General features: G+C 39.2%; 1 protein-coding gene across 1 annotated transcript; it reads right to left on the bottom strand.

Annotated features, from left to right (window-relative positions):
- Window positions 1-14160: 14160 nt before the first annotated feature.
- Window positions 14161-16849, bottom strand: LOC104593962 (pentatricopeptide repeat-containing protein At4g32450, mitochondrial-like). Its single transcript, XM_010254086.3, has one exon. The coding sequence runs from the start codon at window positions 16706-16708 to the stop codon at window positions 14510-14512; it is 2199 nt and encodes a 732-aa protein (XP_010252388.1). The 5' UTR covers window positions 16709-16849; the 3' UTR covers window positions 14161-14509.
- Window positions 16850-23682: the final 6833 nt, after the last annotated feature.

Raw genomic sequence — 23682 nt, 5'->3', positions numbered from 1 at the left:
ATACCCCTTATGGCTGGAAAGAAATCAACCACTGTTCCATTCACTAATAAAGAATAACGACAGTTCCAAACACACCCCATTATCCATTTGCACCATCCATCCCCAAATCCAAATTTGGACATAACTCCCCTCAAAAAGTCCCAATCTACCAGATTAAGCCTTTTCCAGATCCAACTTACATACCACTCCCTTCTTCCCACCCTTTCTGAAATTCTCAACACTCTCATTAGCAATTAAGATTTGGTCGGTAATTTGTCTTCCACTCACAAAGGCTCATTGATTTGGTGTAATGATATCTAGCAATACTTCATTCAATCTCAGGGACAGCACCTTAGCCAAGATCTTATACAAACTATTTACCAAGCTGATTAGCCTAAAGTCCTTCGGGTGGGACGCATCTTTCTTTTTCGGAACCACAGCTAAAAAAGTGGAATTCACACCCGGGTTAACCACTCCTCTCCTATGAAATTCCTCAAACACCAACAAACATATCATCTTTCAAAATACCCCAGCAATCTTGGTAAAAAGCCATTGTGAAACCATCTGGGACCTGGAGCTTTTGTTCTATCCATTGAGAAGACAGCCTCCTTAATTTCTTCAAACTCAAACCTTCTTTCCAATCTTCTCCTATTATCAAACCCCACATCTGGCCAGTCCAAGCCTTCCAACCACACCCTCCTACTCACAGGCCTCCTTAAGATAGATTTAAAATGTCCTATAAAGGCCCCTATAATCTCATCTTGTTGTGTTAACTCAACTCCATCCACCTCCAATTTGGAAATAAAATTCCTCCTCCTTCCATTAGCCAGAGAATGAAAGAACCTGGTATTCCTATCCCCCTCTTGCAGCCACATACATTTAGATTTTTGCCTCCGGCTTATTTCCTCCTTATGTAGGCAGTCCTCTAACTGTCTCCTCAAACTTCTTTGCTCCTTGTCTACCTCCCCAAAATCTCCTCTCTCTTCCTTCACATCTAAGCTCACAATTTGGTCAATCAAAGTTCTCTTTCTTTCTTCAATCCTTCCAAACTCCAATTGATTCCATTCCTTAATCTTTGCTTTCAGAAATTGTAATTTTTTATGTAACCTCATTCCTTCCCATTCCACCATTGGATTGCATTCATTCCACCACTCCCTTACTCTTTTAGTGAACCCCAGATGGAGTAACCACATATTTTCAAACCTAAATGGGGAAGGTCCTCCACTCCTCTGCTCCTTGTAGATCACAATAGGCCAATGGTCAGAGGTCAATCTAGGAAGGACTCTAGAATCTAAACTCCTCTAGTGTTCCTCCCAATCCAGAGAGAACAGGAACCTATCCAGCTTGGAACATATGGGATTTGCTTGGAGATTTGACTAGGTGAAAGTCTTAGGTGATAAGGGAATCTCTTTAATTTCAAATGCATCCACAAACCGGTTAAACTTCCTCATACTAGTTGTCACCCTTTGATTGGTATTATTGGTTTCCTCCTTGAATCTTATCACATTAAATTCCCCACCCACACACCAAGGCCCATCCCATAGCCCTCTGATATCAGCCAGCTCCTCCCACAATTCCTTTCTCTCTCTATTGTCATTTGGTCCATAAACATTTGTGAGCACCCACACAAAACCATCCTCTTGTTGCTTGAAGTTCAAGGAAACTGAATACTTTCCAATCAATTCCCCCATGCCTAAAGCTACATCCTTATTCCACATTGTCACTATCCCCCCTGAGGCACCCCAAGAGGGAGCAGCCACCCAGCTAATCCCCCTGGCTTTCCAGACACTCCTTGCCCATCTATCATTAAACTCCATTCTCTTGGATTCCTGTATGAAAACAATGTCTGGGTCATACTTCTTAATTACCTCTTTGATCAAAGCTCTCTTCCTCGCACTTCCTATGCCCCTCACATTCCAACTAGGTATCTTCATAATCACACTTTCCTTATCTCCCTACTACTCCTCACCAACTACTTCACCCCTTTCCTTCTAATTCCTTTCACCGTGAAACTCTTATCACCTTCCACATCTCTTTTCAATCTCTCAACTTCACTCATTTTCCTTTTCTTTGTTTTGATTTCTTTATTCTTCTTCTTCTTCAGTAGGCCATTTTTCAAATCATTCAACCTCCATTCTACATCCTAGCTTCCCCACAAAGTCTGCTATCAAGCCTTCTCTATTTGATCCCTCCACCGCTTTCCTCTCTGAATATTCCTTTCCATTTCTCCCTTCCTCTCTTTCACCCCTCTCAACTGATCCCTCCCCTCTTCTCTCTTCTAAATCCATCCTCCACATCACATTCTGTTCAATTTCACTGAAACTTCTCTCAAATATTTCCCATATTTTCTCATTCCTATGCCTTCCTTCCACCATCTCCCCACAATCCATCAATCCCTTCTCCATAAAATTATGACCCACCATCTTGGTTGCCTACACATACACGAGCTGTTGGACTTGGAGTGGGAACTGAATTTGGGACAAAGGACACAGAAAAGACATTAGTAGCATAATCTGAATTCACTTGGTTACCTGGGTTTGACCGGCAGGTGGGAGAGGTACACGTGGCACTATTCCCATCCCCCCTTTCATGTTCAGAGGATTGGTAAAATATTGTCTCCTTAGGTTGGTTGGGAAGCCCTTCTGTCCTTTGGACACCATAGCAATCTCTCCTCTCAACCCTTGGTTCACCCCTTATTAGTACATTTTTGCTTTGCCTTAAGTTCCCCTAGTTTACCCCTTCTTTTACACCTTGCCCGATCTAAAGTCTTGAGAGTGGGTTATTCCCATTTGTTAGTGTTTTGTCTGCCTGTTAGACTTATAACAGTCAAGGAAGAGAGAGAAAAGAGAGAAAGGAGAAGAGCAGAAGAGAAACAAGGAGAAAAGATTATGGTTCGAATAAGAGAAAAAGTTCACTCTCTCATTCGGCCAGATGTATTTTATATTACTAAAATAATGTGGAAAAGTCACATATGCCCCTACTTAAGTTAGGGACATTAGATCTAACATAAACTTACACATCAGCACCTAAACACAAGCACAAAGACAGAATTACCCCTACATACTCCACACTAACACTCCCCCTCAAGTTGGAGAGTATATATCATATAATCCCAGCTTGTTACAAATGTAGTCCACTCTCCCCGGACTCAACCCTTTAGTAAACAAATCTTCCCATTGGTTCCCTATGTTGACATATGCAGTGTTTATCACTCCACTCGGCACCCTTTCTAACAAAGTGACAGTCAACCTCTATGTGTTTGGTTCTCTCATGAAACACCGGATTAGAGGAAATGTGAACTGCAGCCTGATTGTCACAGTAGAACTTCATTGGAGTATCAACAGTGTATCCCATCTCCTGTAGAAGGTTCCTTAGCCACACTAATTCACAAGTAGTATGTGCCATAGCTCTATATTCTGCCTCTGCGCGCTACTTCTTGCCACAACTGTCTGCTTCTTGCTTTTCGATGTCACCAGATTACCCCCAAGAAAAGTGCAATAGCCTATGGTAGATTACCCCCAATCTACGTTAGTATGTCCTTCTATTTCAAGTTTTCCACCACTTCTGTATATCAAACCGCGACTAGGAGCCCCCTTTAAATACCTCACAATCCTTATAACCGCATCCCAATGTGGAACCAGAGGTTTCTGCATGAACTGACTTACCACACTAACTACGAATGAAATGTCTGGCCGAGTGATGGTTAGGTAGTTCAGTTTATCTACCAGCCGTCGATATCTGCCAGGGTCTTCAAACACTTTACCCATATGCCAGTCCACTACTACCACTACGGCCATATGCCGGTCCACTACTACCACTACAGCCAAACTGAGCTCCCCGAGATCCACCTCTAACACCACGGCCTCTAGATACTGCTAGGGCTGATCTATCGGAAATATTAGGGTTCTCAGTAGATCCAATGGAAATCCTCCCGAGTCGAGCAAACACCTCTTCTAAGGAAGGGAGAGCTGACCCTCCTAGTATCTGAGCCCGCACTAGTTCATATTCAGATTTCAGCCCCACCAATAACCGAGTCACATCAAGTTGTTCTCTCTGTTGTTGTTGAATTTTGACATCAGAAGTGAGGGGGTGATAAACATTCAATTCATTACAGATGTTTTTCATACTAGCATAGTACTCCTCAAGACTCTGATTACCCTGTTGTTTATTAAAGTATTCCTGGTACAACTGATATACTCTGGTTGTGTTGTCTTGACCCAAATACAGCTTCTTAGCATGGTCCCACACTTCTTTGGCAATATCAAGGAACATGAAATTTACACTAATCTTGGGTTCCATACTATTCCATAACCATGTGATGATCTGTGCATCTGCTTGCTCCCAATCATCATACTAAGGAGAATTGGTGGAAGGTTTTTCATCCCTTATGTGCTTCACCTTCTTCTTTGCCTTAAGAAAGACTTGTACAGATTTGGCCCAAGGTACATAATTTTCTCCATTCAGCTTAATGGAGATCATTTGAACATTCAGGTAGTCAGTAGGGACCATCACACTAGTCTTGCTATCACTGTTGTCTCCCATTTCTGAATTCGGCAAACTGCACACTAGATCACACTACACCCTGATTTCAGCACTTACTACTGCTGCAATTGCACTCTTTACACCACAAACCCAACTCCACAACTGCCTGAAACTTCCCAACACTGTTTGAGGAACACCCCCCCCCCTTCGAATCGCACTGAAGGGTGCACAAACCCTAGCACACTACAATCTGAAATCCCACCATACAGTATACAGTCTGAAATAGACTTCTCATTTGATTCACACCAAAAAAAAAATGCATAAAACCTCTTACCTGATCACCGAAAATCAGACCACACAAGACACCCACTACAGCCCTCTTCTCTTCATCGATTAGGGGAGAGCTTCTTAGAAACTGTAGCAACCGACCACAAACACCACAACTGGAGGCATAGAAACCTCCAAGGGAAGAGGTCGATCACTCCTTTTCAGCCTTGTCTCTTATCTCTAGCTGATGGCGAAGAAAATAAGAGAAAACCCTAGGCTAGGTGCGCAGATAACAAAATTCTGGGCAGATCCGATTTGCTCAGTTTAGCTCTAATACCATGTTAGTGTTCGGTTTGCCTGTTAGACTGATAACAGTCAAGGAAGAGAGAGAGAAGAGAGGAGAGAAAGAGAGAAAGGAGAAGAGCATAAGAGAAACAAGGAGAAAAGATTCTGGTTCGAAAGAGAGAAAAAGTTCATTCTCCCATTCGGCCAGATGTATTTTGTATTACTAAAATAATGTGGAAAAGTCACATATGCCCCTACTTAAGTTAGGGACATTAAATCTAACATAAACTTACACATCAGCACCTAAACACAAGCACAAAGACAGAATTTTCCTACATACTCGACACTAACACCATTGTTGTCCTTAGTCCCATTTACTTCATGAGTCCCAACTCTACTTTTGTTCCCTGTCAGACCTCCTTGGCCGTCTGGAGTAAGAAATTGTTTTTCCTCGAGCCTTCATTGAAAAGACTTTCAATATTCAGCAGGCCCATCTCACCCACATCGCATCCACCTTCGTCATTCACACTTCCTGTGCTGGTTCCGCCATCTGAACTCTCTCCCAGATCTTTGTCTGTGCTACAATGCACCCAGCCTTCATCCAGTTCTCTCTCTTCATTTCTCTCTCTTGCGTACCTTGGATTTGGCTTTTCTGAAGAACGTTGCACCGAGCTTCAAATCTCATAATTTCTTCGGGGCATCCATTGTAGAACACCTGGTTGTTCTTATTTCCGCCTCTGTAACTAAAACCTCCCATATCTCGCCGTTTTGGACGATGATAAACCCAAACACAGGTCTGTAGTCGAAACAAAATCCACCCCCTTGCCTCAACCCACGTGATCTTTTAAGTTATCACATGAGTACTTAAAATTAGACCGCGGTTTAGAGGTCCGCCCGCCCAACACCGGCTCAGACTAGGCTTTTCGACTGCATCCTCCTAATCCCTTCGCCACATCAGTATAAGAGAGGTGGCCCGCTCTAACTAAATTCAAATCTATTACTTTTGAATTAATTTCCCTTACTAGCATGCTTGTCGTTTGGTTTACCCCAGACAACTGAACAAGAGCCAAATTAATTTCCCCCTACACATTCTTTTCGCACCCCAATCTATTTCCTCCACACGTCCAACACCCTTCCACCTCACCCTTTGTCTTCAACCTTGGGAGTTCTTCCCCACCACGCCTGTTCAACTTCTGAAACCACCCACGCCTTATATCAGACCCTACCAGAGCATATCTCAAAGACCCTAGGCAGTTTTTCATGCTTGATTCCTGCAACCTTCAGCTCAATGGCATCCAGATGATTCTTACTTGCCCGCAACAGCACTCCTCCGAAGCTGTGAACAATTTGTTCAAGAGCAGAGTCCCACCAGAGGTTGAAAGGAAGGCCAACCAGCTTCAGCCAGGTGCACCCATCTTGAACTTCCACTTCATTACAGCTTGGGCTCCAATTCTGGAATTGTATAAGGCTATCATCCACAGCCACTGCTTTGAAACTTAACTCCTGGCCTCCTACATCAAGAACGGCCTTATTCTCTGTAAACGGGATTAACATTGCTTCATTGCCCAAACCTAGCTTCCCTGCAACTACATTCAATACTTCCTTCCAGTCTTTGACTCGCTTATCAGCCACTAAGATCATTCTTTTTTTCCATTCATCCGTCCCTGCTCCTACCCCATATTCTCTGGTGATTTGAAGAGCAAGCAACCACCAAACCAGGAGACCCAGAGCCTTGTGTGTTAACGCTCCCAGTAGTCTCAACCATACCTCCTTCCTCTTGGCTTTCCCTGTCTTGACCCTTGGACTTCTGACCAGATACCTTCGCATCCTCTGTCTTCTTTCTAGCCGAGGCAACAAGGAACTCTTGTAACTTCACCACATAGGCCACCCATCCTCTCTGCTTTTTCCCTTCCGGTACACAGACCATTAGCTTTCCATTTCTACCAAAAAACTCAGTCACAATTATGAACCAACCTTTACAATTCCTTTTCAGTTCAATTGCAAAGGTCTTACTAGACATAGAGTTTTTCCAGCCTTCCTCCTTACATGAGTTAATAGCACCACCAACAAAACCTTTCACCCATGCTAATAACCTCCTTTAATCTTCAAGACACATTTACCTTCTTCAAACCTGAAACTCTTCGCTTCAATCATAACCTCCGATCTCCATCTTCCGACTTCTGTAAAGTCCTCACCCATACCTATCATTTCTTCAGTCTCCTTCATTAGTTGCCTACTTGCCTCCCTCCAAAACTGTAGGAATCTTCAAACTCCTTGGCAGAATCCTCCTTGCATTGTTCTCACAGGGGATGGTTTTTCTGGCTAGGGATTCCTTGGCTGCTGCAAAGATGCTTGAAGACTTTCCTGCTCTGGAGTCTTACGAAATTCTTCAAGACGAACTGGACCCCTCCTCCATGTTTCTAACAAAATCCACATCCAGTTCTCCCTTCAACGTTCAAACATCTCCTTAATTCAGAATTTGAAATTAAGGATTTAGGGGAATTGAGATATTACCCAGGAATCGAAGTTGCTAGATCTAAAGATGGCATCTTCATCTCCCAACAGAAATGTGTGTTAGATCTTCTCATGGAGACAGGGCAATGGCACATGGAGTTTCAAAGTTGTTATGGCTCAACTCACTTCTAGAGATGGGTATTACACATGATAAGCACTTAATGCTTTACTGTGATAATCAAGCTGGGATCAACATAGCTCACAACCCAGTTCAACATGACAGGACAAAACATATTGAAGTTGACCAGCATTTTATAAGAGGAAGGGTAGCTTCCAGGGGGAGTGTAGAGATAATGGGCCGAATGGGTCTTATAGTCTTTTTGTTTTTCTTTAAGTTATGTTTATGGCTTGGATGTTCTCTTGGCAACCCTGGATTTTGATGGGAGTTCTCTTGGCAACCCTGGAAGGGCAGGCATAGGGGGTGTGTTTAGAAATTATCTGGGTGTGGTGGTGGCACTCTACTCTAGACCAATAGGTTATGGTGACTCAATACAGGCTGAATCTCTAGCCCTACTTCAAGGTCTAAAGATGGCTGAGCAGATAGGAACAACAGATTTAGAAATTGAAGGAGACTCTCTATTGGTCATCTCTTGGGCCAAAAACATCACATCAGCACCTTGGAAGCTCAAGTTTATTTTCAGAGAAATTGATACACTTGCAAGGAAGTTCAACTCTCAGTTTGGTTGGGTTAAAAGGGATGCAAATGGACTGGCGGATACCCTAGCAAAACAAGGGGCAAATAGATCTTCATTGTACTGGGCAGAATTGTAACTGATTGCTGGAGATTGCAATTTCCTATGCAATCTTTAGCTATTGTATCTTAATCTCTGTATTATTAATGAAAGATTTTTACTGATCAAAAAAAAAAATGTTTATGACTTGTGTTAGTAGGTAGTGGGCCTTAGTCATCGGCCTATTTTCTCTTTTTTTATTGTTGTCTTTAGTGATAGATGCCCTACTAAGGGCACTCATGTAATTGTCCTTATTTTTTACAACAAAAGAATAAAAGAGATCATTGGGGGTTGAAGAGAGGTTTGGAACTACTCTCTCTTCTTCTTCCTTTTCTTCCATCTTCCTCCATCACTTCTCTCTCTTCAATCTCCTTCTTTTATCCTGTTTTTTTTTTCAATTCAGATTATTGTAGGTGTGATTTACAACTATTCCCCTCTTCTTCCTCCCCCTAATCAATGCCTTGCAAGTCTTCCCATTCATTAGAGACCCCCGAATCTTCTTTACGCATTCTGCAGTACCTCGGATTGGGCCTATCTGGTGTAGTTGAATTTTCCGAAGGGATTGGTCGCCAAACAAAGTTGCTCTCCCCTCATTTTCCCTTGGTTTCAAGGTGGCATCATCGGTAATAAGAGCTATCAATGTGCTTTTATCCGTTGCAGCCTTCAAAGGAGAAACCTACTTTGAGGGGAACAATGATAGACCCCTGATATCATCCCCCATCATAATAGCAGGCCTCACATGATCACTGTGATTACACGTTTTCTTTGTCACAGCTTGGAGTTTACAAGCTGGCCCCCAATTGGACTTTGGGTGACCCCAGTTTGCGAGAAGAAGCTGGGGCCGATTCGAAGACCCCTTTAACTACCCCCCACCTCTTGAGCTTTGTTTTGGACACAAGGGGGGTCTGACAAGACCTCTACGTAAGACTCAAAAACAACCTTAGGATGAGGATCGGATGGTCCTTTCTTGTCAAAGAAAAGTAATTTGGTACTCTTCTTTTTCTCTACCCAACTATTGGACTCCCATCGCATTTGACTGTTTACTGCACTCAACCAATAAACAGCCCCCACCTTATCTCCCTTGTGCCACCTCATCATCTTCTTCCTCCATTCCCTTCCAGAGTTTGACATCCATTGCTGAGATGATTCAAGATTTGTACACTACACCCTCTACTCACACCTCTACCATGCGCAGTACATTCTCCATCTTTACCCCCAACAGCTTAATCAAAACCACATGAAGATTAAAGGTGTTGAGGTCTGTCATCACAGCTCCACACAACAGAACAATTTTCTGGAAGATCGATTCAGTCCAAAGGTGAAAGGGTAGACCTACGATCTTCACCACAGGATTTTCGTCAAGCTCAACTAAGTTAGAAACTAGGCTCCACCTTCGAATATCAACAAAGCCTTCCCTGGTCTGGACTTGGATTGCATAAACATCTCTCAAGGGGCCTCAAGGTCTAATATCGCCAAACAGTCTTGGAAAGGCTTAAGTATTAGACCTCCTTCAATTTTTAGTTTCACCCTTAAATCTTCGGCAAGTTCCTTCCAATTAACAACCTTCCACTTGGTGGCTACAACAAGTCTTTTGTTCCATTGATCTTTTGTAACAGTTGTCATGAGTTCGGGTGCTGTTACGTAGCAAGGCATCTGCACTTTTTCCTTGTCACCACCCTTCATGAGATTTTTGTTCTTCCCTGAGTGTTGGATTCCTTGTTGGGTTTTCAAATCTTGCTGGGTTTTCACATTTTGCAGGACTGAATCCTTCCTCCATCTTCAGGGTTCAAATCTTAAGACCACCTTGAGAATTAGCATCAATTAGGAAACAAAAAATAGTATCCTACCTTGCCAAAATCAACGGTCCTGAATTCTAATTGTATCCTCTCTAATATCTACTCTCGAAGAGTGGGAAATTCTGTATCACTATCGCAAACTCAATAAGAGCTTACAAATTTACAAGGAAACTTCATGGATGTTGAAGAAAGAATACAAACTTAGAATAGAAAGATTACTCAAGTGTTCAGTATTAATTCTGAAACTTAAAGATGCATAGATCATCTCACTAATAACAGACATTGATTCCTTGATATCGCTACAGTAGCCATGTTTTCACTTCATCAGCTCAATCAAAGCATGCAAGTTTTTTGCTCTATCATCTATCATCTATCATCCACGCATTTAATCTTGTTTATGGAATTTTAAAGGAATGTCAAAGCAGAATAGAGAATCTAGATAATATAGTTTATAGATATAATGAAATAATACCAAAAGCTAAAGTGTAACTCTCTCTTTTCCTATTACTATTTAAAAGAAAATAAAAAGTTAGAAGGAAGATCAGATAAAACACCTAAAAATCCCATTGTAGATTTGAGGACATACAAACAATTTCTATGCAAATTTGCATTGGTTTCAGTAGATCAACCTTCACCTTCTTAAGTCCAAGCTTCTCTAGGTTCCAAGGCAATAGGAGCTACATGAATTAAAAAACGAAACTAATAACAAACGCAATTGAAGAGTAACATCAAAAATGAAGAGAAGAATTGTAAATCCAGTGACACTAAAGCCATGTGAATGAAGGACAGCTACTGAACTAAACAACAAAAATATGATCAAAGATTCAAAGAACAAAGTAACTATTTATTGGAATCATAAACATATGAAATAAAAAATAAAAATTGGATTACCTTTGCAGGATATGACCTAAGGATCTTCAGTTGAGAATGACATGATTTAGTAACTACAAAGTGATTAAACTTGAAGCAATGAAGAACAGCAGGTAGTTTATCTGTTTAATAACATTTATTGTTATTATTAAAAAAAAAAAAGTTTGTAGCGAGAAAGACCTGATCTTAACTCTAACCACTGTAACTCCATATGATTTCAATTGTTCTTTCATATAGATGAGCATGGAGTTGATAACTCTTTGTTCTCTTCTTAAAATATCAATTCCTTCAAGTTATTTGATTTTTCAAAGGAAATCTTCTATGTTCTATTCATGCATCCAACTGGCTAATAGAATATATTTTTGTTTATTAAGTGGGAATGTGATCAAGCAGCACAGGCATGTCTCCATGGGCATTAGAAGCCAACTACCATATTGGAACCCAGTCTTCTTTTCTTTCCTTTTTTCTTTGATCAATACTTCCTTTTTTTGATGAATCATGAAGTATTTTATTAAGATAAATAAATAAACTGACAAGTGGATACAAAACAGAGTTCCCCCAGAAGGCGTGAGTTGCTGCCTAAAAAACAAAGTAAAATTACATTTGAGCCCAGAATAAGTGATCCCTATTCACCCCTTGCTTAGCTAGTAGGTCAGCCCATTTGCCGACCTCCTGACTCTCACTGTGAGATTAGAAGTAAGCCATTTGAATCTCCTCATCTCTCCCCTAAAAGACCAAGCTACTGCCTCCGGTTCTTTCCCCCTAACCTTTGGCGTCACAGGAGAATACCACACTTCTTTAGCAGGAAAAGAGACATGCACAACAGAAGGCTGAGCTAAGGCATTGATAATAGAGGAACAAGAGAAAGTCCATAAAGGAGATACTTTCCAAATTCTACTGTCTGGGCAAGAAAGATCTAGGAAAACTGAACTCAACACAGTGAACAACTCATCTGCATATTGTTCCAGGACCCTTCCGATACACCCCTACAGTGGGTGTATCGGGGGTCTGACCGGTTCAGGGGTGGAGGAGCCCTAAACCGGCCCCCCTGAACCAGTTTCGGAAAAAAAAAACAAAAAGTAAAAAACAAGGTATCGATTCACCCGATACGCCCCTACCGGCATATCGATATTTTGAACCTTGCCTCAAACACACTAAGTGAGGAGATGATTTTGAATTTATTTAGGGAAAGAGAATATGTAATCAGGAATCTATCCTCAAGGGGGGTGTTCCCAAGCCAAAGATCCTCCCAAAAGAGAATTTTATTACCCGAGCACACATCAAATCTGATGAAAGGCCGAAAGGAAGGCAAGAACCCAACAATGGCTCTCCAAGGGGAGAAATGAGAAGCCCTAGGGTCGACGCCAGCATCCCATCCATGTGACAAACTAACAATTAATAGAATTTCATTGATTTAAGTCCCAACATGTTGGGATGAATTGACTTGCATCTAGGGACACAAGACCACTAGATGTCATTTGGGGCCCTCATAACTTGTCACATCACATGTCATCTTGGGAACAGACCTAGGATCGACACCAGCATCCCATCCAGCAATGGCTTTCCAATGAGAAGCCAAATATCTGTCATGTGACAAGTTATGAGGGCCCCAAATGACATCTAGTGGTCCTATGTTCCTAGATGCAAGTCAGTTCATCCCAACATGTTGGGATTTAAATCAATGAAATTTTATTAAAGAGCGAAAATTATTAAAGTTGGTCCACTTCTTTCTCATCCTCCTCTGACGATTTAAGTCCCAACATGTTGGGATGAATTGACTTGCATCTAGGGACACAGGACCACTAGATGTCATCTGGGGCCCTCATAACTTGTTACATGACAGTCTCAGAATATGAAGACTGAAGCAGAAGACTTCTAAATCTAACACAAAACAATAGACTTTAGCTACAAATATAAACAAGCAAATAAAGAAGAGATAATAGAAGAGGAAGCAAGTAATTCTATTATAGTGGCTGGCTATGGCAGAAACAGAAAAGAGAATTCTTTATTTAATTGAATGGAATAATTTGCTCTATACAAAACCTGTTGATGCCCTACTCCTACTTAGACTCCAAGACTCTAATGTGTACTTGTATTCAAACTTCAAACAAATGGTATAAACTTTCTTTTCAAACTAGGACACTATAACTCTCTACCCCACTAAACATAAGAAATTAGAAGTTACTAAAAATAGTACCTCATCTTTTACTATAAATGGTAATAATGACAAGTGCTATTTATAGCAATGACAGTTATGAGGGCCCCAAATATGGAATAAATTGCTCTATACAAAACCTGTCGATGCCCTTACTCCTACTTAGACTCCAAGACTCTAATGTGTACTTGTATTCAAACTTCAAACAAATGGTATAAACTTCCTTTTCAAACTAGGACGCTATAACTCTCTACCCCACTAAACATAAGAAATTAGAAGTTACTAAAAACAGTACCTCATCTTTTACTATAAATGGTAATAATGACAAGTGCTATTTATAGCAATGACAGTTATGAGGGCCCCAAATGACATCTAGTGGTCCTGTTAACTACAACTTTGACCACAACTTGCAAAACGCAAAAATCAGCCAATTTAAAGTCTTTTATCGGGGCACTTCCACATGTTAGTCTTGTTAGATTGAGTTGAAATTTCCAAGCATACTTAAGTGCCACAAATTTCAGCCAAATCAAACAAGGTTTGACTGGTCAAATAGTCACTTCTTTTCTGGTTGATTATGCATTTACAGGTCTATTATTTGAGTCTTTTTCTTAAATTTCCATCTTTGAGACTTGTTTAAGATCTTATTATAAGCATTTGCATCAAAGACCCACCACTGGATAACTCCTACCTAGGAGAGGGCTTGCACCAAAAATCAGCATGATCAGATATCAATGCACAATCTAATGTATGCATCATTTCAGAGCTTTCATTCTCCTAAAGTTTAGATAAGTCATTTTTTTAGTGGAGGGGGAATTTATAATGCATATTTTCCGGTTATGCCAAATGACGAGGGATGTTGTTTTCTCTTGAATTTGGAGTACTAAATTACTGATTGTAATGAAACATCTATTGTGTGGATGTTATTCATGTTTGTCTACAAAGAAAAACGGGTTTTCAACCTTGGTAATAAATAGGATAAGAAATTGAAGCAGAAAAGAAACCCTTGTTCAGGCAGAATATAACTCCTCCAAGATGCTTTAGATACCTATTTCCTAAACTACAACTCGAAAAGACCCAATCATATTCAACAACTTATCATGAACATACACATAAGAATCTATAATTAGTACATTCATCAAAAAAAAAAAGAATCTATAACTAGTAGTCAGTTTCTATAATAATTCAAACAACTCCTTTGATGAAAGGGCTGATAAAGAAAAACAAAAAGAAAAAAAACCTCCTTTAATGAAAGGACGACTAAAATTATCATCTTATCAGTAAGTATTCCAACCTAGACTGGAGGAACAAAAAATAACACATGGGAACCCACTTTCTCCTTGAAAAAAAGGAAAAACTGCAATCTGGTTTGATAAATTACTCAGTTAAATTTCTTTCTCAATTTTTTCTTTTTCATTTTTTTCTTTTCAAGTTTACCAAAAATCTCGGCATGAACATAATCCATCTTTGAAATGATGAAATCGCTTGGCATCTCGGATGATGAATTCCCTGCCAACGAGCTTTGACATTATCTTCAATGCACTATGGCAATCCCCACAAACACGGAGATTCTTGATTATGCGAATTTGGGAACGAGCTGCACTGCTAATGAGGCCATAAGCAACAGCAAGTCTCTCACTGTGGGCAAGAAGGGCATCCTCCTTGCTTTCTTGGTCTATGTCATGCAACACGAACCTAGTCTCAGGTATATAACCAGACTCCCTCATTTGCGTGGCCATTCCTTTCAGCAGTGCATAAATCTTATCCTTTTCTGGGTGGGATGTATCTCCTGCCCTATACTCATGGACCCTACTCCTAACCTCTAGGAGGTTCTGTGCTGACAATTTCTTCTTCTCTTTTTCTTCTGCAAGATCAGAAGGTTTTATTGGCACAAGGCCTACCTTCAATTCATCTGTCATGCGAGAGGGATCTAAATGCCCAACAAGCTCAGCACAATGATCCCCAAGTTCCATGTGCCCATGAACCCTAGAAAGATTCATCAAGGTTTCCCAAACATCTATACTAGGCTCAAGTGGCATCTTTTCTATGAACTCCATAGCTTCATCCAGATATCCTGTACTTCCCAGCATTTCCACCACACTCACATAATGGTCCATGGAGGGCATGATACCATAATCTTTACTCATTGATTCAAAGTGCAACATGCCCTCATCAATGTCACCTAGGACACCACAAGCATAGAAGACTCCAATAAACATTTGACCATCTGGCTTCAATCCTGCTTCCTTGAACCGAGTGAACATATCAATGGCGTCTTCTCCAAGACCATTTTTTGCAAGCCAGAAAATCATGGTGTCCCAAGATGTCAAATTTCGCTCTTGCATTTTTTCAAATAATTCATATGCATTAGACATGGAACCACACTTGGAATACATCTCCAGGATCTTATTATTAATACTTACTTTGACATGCCCCCATGATCTTGTGAGATGCTCATGAACAACTTTTGCTTCTTGAAGAGCTTTAAACTCTCCACATGTTTGTATCAACTGCAAGTACCTTTCCAAGTCAACATTAATGTGTTGTTTCTCCAACAAACCCAGAACCTCTACAGCTCCCTTCATCTTACCCTCTCTGCATAAATCATCCAATTCCTCAATAGTACCACTATACTGACTACTTTCAGCAGTTTCAACTGACCCACCTTCAGGTTTCAAACTATTAACCCCTTGAAGATTAGTTGTTTCTCCTTGAAATCCACTTGAGCTCTGCTGGTGCTCTCCAACACTTTGTCTGTAATACCCACTTGGACCCTGCTGACAGCCTCCAAAATCTGATCTGTAGGAAGGACCACCACTCCCCTGATATGTTGAAGGACTTCCTTGGTAAAACCCGGTTGGCTTCTGTTGAGTTTCTCTAACATCTTCCCTGCGAGACCCATGTAAATTCTGTTGATAATTATTTTGTCCGTAGTATCCACTTGGGCCTTGCTGAAGTGTATTAGAACTCTTTGAATAAAATCCAGTAGGATTCGTTGCCAACTGTTGAAAGTCTTTCCTGTAAAAGCCATTGAAGTTCTTGTTTTGCTCAACAGGGTTCGGCTGAAATTCTTCTTCTCTAGGGTTTTCCCTATAAAATCCGTTGGGATTCTGTCCATGGTTTTCCCCGTAAACACCACCAGGGCATTCTCTATAAGATCCATCTAAGTTATGACTGGGTTTTTCTCCGTAGTACTCATTTACATTGCTCTGAACCCAGCTAGGATTTCTCCCATGAGACCCACCAGAGCTAGGGTTCTGCTGAAACTCCCTAGGCTTTTGTGTTTCTTTGTAAAACCCATCAGAACCCTGCTGGAACTCTCTAGAGCCATCTCCGTAAAACCCATTAGCACTGCTATGATAATCAAACGAAGTTTCTCTGAAAGACCCATACCCAGTAAATTTATGCTGAAAACCAACAGCGTTAGCGCTTTCTCTGGTGCCATGGTGCTCTGCTTGAAAATCTGCTATTTCGGTGGCATTGGTGCTGATTTGCTTCACTAAAGGTAGGGTTTTAATGGAATCCACGAAGCCATTGGAAGAGCTCAATTGAAGGTGGGAGGAGGAGTGTACTTTGGAAAGAGTAGTTGCAACAGATTTGACTGCACGAAGCACAGATCTCTTTCTCGACATGGTAGCTTGTCTACTTGTTCGTTGATTCGTTTCTCCTCAAAATGCCGACTAAAACCACTCAATCTCCTTAAACCCTCGCCCTCGCACTGATATCCCTTCTTTAAGAGTACGGAGTACAACGGCTGCGAGAAAAATGGACTGAAAACAGTCGAGACCCGTGCTATACACGGATTTTATTAAGAAAAATCGAGGAAGGAGCCAATATGATATTTCCAATTTTTCAAACATCATTTTTTGGGTTATGTTTAATTTATTCAATATGATATTTCCAATTTTTCAAACATTATAAATTTTTAATTTTTATTGATTTGTTATTAGTTTTATATTATTGTTTGGGTAAAATTATAAAAACCCTCCTCTTATAACAATTATATAAAGGGATCACCCTTGGGTTTTGATCTTATCAAAAACCATAAAAAAAGTGTAAATACCTCCTTTTTCTAAGCTTTTCGATAATAAAAATGCTAAATTTATCAAAATACACTTATCATTATTAATTCCAACTTCACTCTCCACTAATTTATTTTACTGAACAACTTTTAAAGAGTAATTCTCTCTATTCTTCGTAGACAAATTAAGGTCAAAAGGTTGAAGTGAAGTAAAAGAGAAAAATCCTTTTTACAAGGTATTTTAATAAATTTACAACTAAATGAAGTTGTTGATGGGTAAATTTAATATTTAAAAACTATATATTGCATTACATCACCACTTTACATTTGAAATGCTAAGGAGGTATTTGCATCTTTTTTTTCAAAACAATATGGGGAGATTTTTTTAAGGTCAAAACATAGGGGACGTTCATAGGATTGTTGGAAAGCCTAGGGAGGTTTTATAATTTTTCCTATTTTAAATGAAATTTAAATTGATTTTAAATTAATTAAACTATACTTAAAATTAATAAAATTTTATTATTTTTATTTTTACTAATCCTTACTAACTTTAATTAATTATATTATGATTTTATTTTTAGTGGAATTCAAGCTGGTTTTAAATTAGTAGAAATTAATTATCAACTAATAATTGTTAGATAATTTTGTATTAGTTTTATGTTAATTTTAAATGGATATTAGTTTTTAATTTATCTTATTACTTTTTATGAATTACTTTATTTTTAGTATCTTATAAAAACATTATATCAATAATTACAATTAATAATTATTTTTATTTTATTTAAGCAGTAAATTATTTTTACTATGGTCAATTAATGTTTATCATTTTTGAATGGAATATAAATGTATTCTAATTTTTATGTTGTTTTATTCTATGTTTTCAACTCGTCATTGACTTGGATAGTTGAATTATCCAATGTTTTAAGACTTGGACCAAAAACAAAACTAGAATGTATGTCAGGTCACAAGTCAAATGGTTTGATCATTGGGTCAAACAGTTTGATCGTGAGTTGCAAAATTTCATAAAATCAATGATATAATAATGGTTTAGCACTTATAGGTATAAGTTTAAGGTCTTAGGTTTAAAAATATAAAAACTAGGATTAAAAAAAATGAAATGCCTTTCGGTTCCTTGATTGAACGGTTTAACCACCCACATTGGTTGAACCATTCAAATTGTGACTCTGCTCTATTTATAATTCTAGTCTTCTAGATTTCCTAAAAACCCACTATTTTGTTAAACAATGTTGATTTGGTAAAATTCAAGTTGAACATACCATTACGTATGGGTTCCCAAAGACACTTTTAGGAGACCAAACGTCTCAACTCTTACACTCTTTCATTCTTCTCTTTCAAACATCTTAAACCCAATTCTCACACCTTTAAGAAACTAAAGACACCATTGCATGTACCAAACATCTTAGCCATTGTAGGTTTCAAATGTTTTAACCATCTCAGGTTTACACAACCTCCTTTCGTTCTCTTGTCATCTCATTTTTTACTGGTGGTTTTCTTCCAAGTTCCAATCTCTTTAAAAGTTGCAGGTTTTTCAACCTTGAAGGTATTTTTTTGGTTGAGCATATTCAAACTTTTCCAAGTTTCAAACCCTTCTAAGTTTCAAACTCTTCTAGGTTGCAAATGTTTTAGTTGTACCGACTATAGCTATATTTTAGTGATTTAGATTTTCATCCAACTTTCAAACACTTCCAAACATCAGGTAGGAGGTCAAACCTCTTATTTTTTGTGAACAAATGTATAAATTTTTGAAAAAGAAAAGTTTATAAAAACAACTAAAAAGATTAAAATAATGAAAAAATAATTGAGTTGACGCATGACCCGTTTTACTGTCCAAGCAAAGAAGACGATCAATACAAATCTACTATGACCCGTTTTCAGTAAACCTGATTTTGAAAAGACAAGTTTGTGTAACCCGATGCATGTATTGTACGAGTCTATTGTGACCCATGTATTGCATGGATATAATAATAATAATAATAATAATAATAATAATAATAATAATAATAATAATGATGATGATGATATTAATAATAATTGATGGAGGACGATTTGACCCGACCTATGAAACGGTGACACGCGGACACTGACTCAGCATGAGCGACAGCTCAGCATTGTAGCCTAGTGCGACCAAGTGACGGGCCCATAAAGCAGCTCGCTACATTGTAGCTCACAAAAGGAGGAGATCGCCACAACGCGAGCTCCGGGTTCCCCGAGCTACCTTTGAAGGGATACTCCGAGGCAACTTTAACTCGTGAGCTAGGGGAACTAGCCCGCCCGAGCTCCCAAGCAGACAAGTCATCCCAAGGGCCAATTCTATTAAGGGTAATCCTGAAGTATTCCGAGTTCGCTACAAAGTAGCTCATGAATGAGCCGCATGAGCATTCCTCAAGAAGCTTCTATCTGACAGGCCGTACCGATCGGACTGCGCCACATCCCTTAATGACAGCGCAGTCCCTGTCCTTTCGACAATCTGTGTCCACGTCTCTCAGCAGGCGGAGGCGTGCCTGCCACTTTGGAGACGTGTCACTCACCCAGGTGAGAAGTACGTCACAACGGCCACCTGCGCAGCCCTGACAGGTAACGGCTGTGACAGGAGCCCAGTGGCGGTTATGCCCGACCTAACAAGAACGCCCCTATAAAAGCCCTCAATTAGGCACTCCACACACGCCTGATTGAACCGGCCTCTACTTCACTAATGTTCCAAAGAAGATTTTTCAATTTTTGGGCTTAAAATAAAAAGATTACCACACACTAATTTTCACAAACAAAAAAAAACTATCAATTAATGACTAGGAAAATCAAATAATTGAAGACAAAAAAGAAGAAAAGTTAACTATAGTAAATCAGTGATTATCAACTAAAAAAATAAACTTAAATATAAATGGAACATCGGAAGAAAGATTAAAAGTTATCTATAAAAAGAGAACCAAAGAAGGCAAGATAATCAAACATTAATATGAAAAGGGACATGAGGCAATTATCAATGTAACGAAAACCTAAAACAGTAAATGAATTAAATGGCCCGCTAGATATGCCAAAAAAAAGAGACTAATGCCCAGGTGAATGGGGGGGGGGATTTGTTAAATGAGTTGGGTATTAAGGTGGAATTCTAAGCGGTCTATTGGGCTTCACAAATGTCAAGCAAAGTTAACAAGTGGAGATCTATAAAAAATGCTAAAGTGATTGAGCTTATGAGAAAAGAAAACAGAAAAAAAAAATTGAAATATTGAAAAGGATGGGAATGATGGGACCATGCAATATAAAAAAACAAAATAAATTAATCACTAATATGATGTGATGAGAAGATCCTATATTGCTTTTAACATCTCTAATGGAGAAAACTAAGAAAAATATCGGTACCTAAGAAAGTTAATCTAAAAAAACTTGAGTATGGAGATCTATCCATTATAAATTAATTATAACAAATACCAAATTAAGATGAAGCACCTAGAGGAAGTTCTAAAGTAGACAGAAGGATAGAGATGATCAAAACCACTGTAATAGAGATTTTTTAATGCAATTAACAGACCGAATTAACTATTTCAAAGATTGTCATACTCATGATAATAAAATCTGAAAATTTTCGATAAGAAGTGCAGTGGAAGCTTTCATAGACATACATTTCTACTTTGAGGCTTCAGCATGAGAATTGAGTAAGATGTCATTTATACTAACTTGTTAACGCATTCCAGAGATGAAGGAGAGGCGCCGCATAGATTCTTCTCGCCACAGAACTCTTCTTGTTCCAAGCATATTATCTTTGAATGTGGAATGTTGCCCAATAAATATGAAATGCTGCTGGAAATCTGCAAGCTCCTTACACCATTTCGTAGAATTCAGACAAGCTTCAGCTTCCTCTTCATGAATATGACTACAACCCGAGTAAGTTTTCTTGCTTCAAATTGGATTGGGGCAAGGGCAAGAGTACGGGAATAGCATTCTTCAGGCTTAGGAAGTTTGGGATAGGGAGAGGGAGAGTGAAGACATGTCTTGGACGTGGTGGGGGGGCTTGGCGCTACTTGGGACGTAAAGGGGGTATTCTCCACACTTGTGATTGTAAGTTCTCTAGACTTTCTTGTGTGTCTTGGATGTGAAAAAGGGCTTTCTTGTGTGTATTTATAGATTTTTTGAGAGGGGAATGGATGGCTGAAATGAAAGATAAGGGAGATCAATGGCTGATGTTTGAATGGTTTTTGGAGGGAGATTGATTGAGATAATGGGCTGTCAAGACAGCTTTGTGAGAGATTCTCTTAATCAATCAAGACAAAGAGTGAAATATTTCACCAATTTACCTAAACTAGACATTCCAAGTTTAGGTGATTGGCTTGATTGATTGGAAGCTATAGCTGGTCAAATCTTTAGATTTTTAAGATGTTTCTAGAGGCTGAGAGGAAGTTTGGGTTGTGGAATGCCCTAGGTTCGAAGTTATTGTGAAAAGGATTCTAAACGGAGGGCCCAGATCGAGTCTAGCTTTGGGTCTCAAGATGGAGGGGCTAACAGTGTCGGAATTGGACAATCTTGGTACCGTCGGACTCAGAATTTCGAGATTTATCCATCTATAAGGTTAGATATCAGATTTTATGGGGGTTAGCATTTAGGATAAGAGATGATCCCGATCGGACGATTGGAATCGGTTTCGGTTTTGGGTCTTGAGATGAAGGGGTAAGCGGTGTCAGATTCGAGTGATCTTGGTGTTGTTGGATTCAGATTTTTGGGCTCTACATACCTATGGTCTCGGATTTTGGATTTTATGTGAAATGTGGATTATGATTAAAATGACTCTGATCGGACGATTGGAATCGGTTTTTGGCTTCGGGTCTTAAGATGATGGGGTAAATGGTGTCAGACTCGAGTGATCTTGGTGTCGTTGGATTCGGACTTTTGGGCCCTACGTACTTATGGTCTTGGATTTCTGATTTGGTGTGAAATGTGGTTTAGGGTCAAAATGACTCTGATTGGACGATCGAAATTGGTTCCGGCTTCAGGTCTTGGGATGAAGGGGTAAACAGTGTCGGATTTGGGTGATATTGGTGTCATTAGGTTTGGTTTTTCGAGCTCTACGTACCTATAGTTTTGTATTATTTCTGATTTGGTGTGAAATGTGGTTTAGGGTCAAAATGACTTTAATCGGACGATCGGAATCGGTTCCGGCTTTGGGTCTAAAGATGAAGGGGTAAACAGTGTCAGATTGGAGTGATATTGGTGTCACTGGGTTTGGTTTTTTGGTCTCTATGTACCTATCATTTTGGATGCTTGAAGCCCTAACTTTTATAAAATTCCAAAAATACCCCCAGGTCGACCCCGAGGTTAGCTAAAGCATGTTTGAAACTCAAAATATTATAGAAAGACTGAAGAACGCAAAAATGGGGTGTCAACAAGCATTGTTAGAGCATATTAAGCAATGATATTACTAAGGTTGCCGCTCACATGTTCAATGTAGAGTCATTAGTTGACGATTTAAATCATCCATTTATCTGCCTTGTATCGAAATCAAAGACCCTTGAATCAATTACTAACATTTATCCTATTGCCCTATGTAATGTTATTAACTTTTTTGCTAAAAGTTTTAGAATACAAGCTCAAGCCTTGTCTTGATGGTCTTATTGATACATCCTAGAATGCTTTCATTTTAGAGTGCCAAATCTCAAATAGTATCTATATCTCTAATGAAGCATTTCATTTTTTAAATTGAGAACCAAAAGATAATTACTATGATATGATAATCAAGATTGACATAAACTAAGATAATGACAAGGCTGAGTGGAAATTCATTGAAAAAATTATGCAAGGAATGGACTTTTTAGATCAATGGACCAAGCTAATTATGAAATTTATATCTTCTGTCACATACTCTATTCTCATCAATGGAAGTGTTCCCTCTCCCCATATATCTTTCTAATGGTCATGTAGGGGTTATCTAATCTCATCAACAAAGATGTGGAAGAAAGTCCTTTGAAGGGTACCTCCCTAGCCAAGTTTCCCCCCACTCTCTCACATATCATGTTTGCAAACAATTGTATTCTCTTCTCTATGGTTGATGTCACTAACACAGCCCAACTAGTCACCCATTTTGATGGTTTTTGTAGATCCTTTGGTTAAAACATTAATTTCCATAAGTTAAAGGTTTACTTTAGCAAAAACACCCCTATTCATTTTAAGGCACATGATTTGTTATTGGTTGCACATCCCAATTGCCAAGGGTGTTTCTAGGTGCTTATGTACTCCTTCCAAAATTGGTCATGACAAATAGGAGGTTTTTTGCCTCTCTTTGTGTTTCCTAGAAAAGACATCCAACAGGTTGTTTTTTTTTTTTTATTTTCTCCTAATTGACTGATTGGTATGGCCTAATATTCTAGAGTTTGTGTTGCTCTGGCCTACTTTTGATATTTTCTTCATCAGTTTGAAGTTTTAATTTGATTTTAGGTTGCATTTGGCATTCCTTATTTTAAGGACTTATCTCTTTTTTTTTTTTCAATTAAAAACTCAATGTTCATAGAGACATTTTAACTACAAAAAGGAGATAAGTTCTTAAAAATAAGGAATCAAATGCAACCTTAGAAGGATTTT

Source organism: Nelumbo nucifera, chromosome 5 (assembly GCF_055504915.1).
Source record: "Nelumbo nucifera cultivar China Antique chromosome 5, China Antique-T2T, whole genome shotgun sequence".
Taxonomy (NCBI): Eukaryota; Viridiplantae; Streptophyta; class Magnoliopsida; order Proteales; family Nelumbonaceae; genus Nelumbo; species Nelumbo nucifera.
The sequence above is the reverse complement of the archived record's forward strand: the minus strand, read 5'-3'. Positions and strand labels throughout refer to the sequence as shown.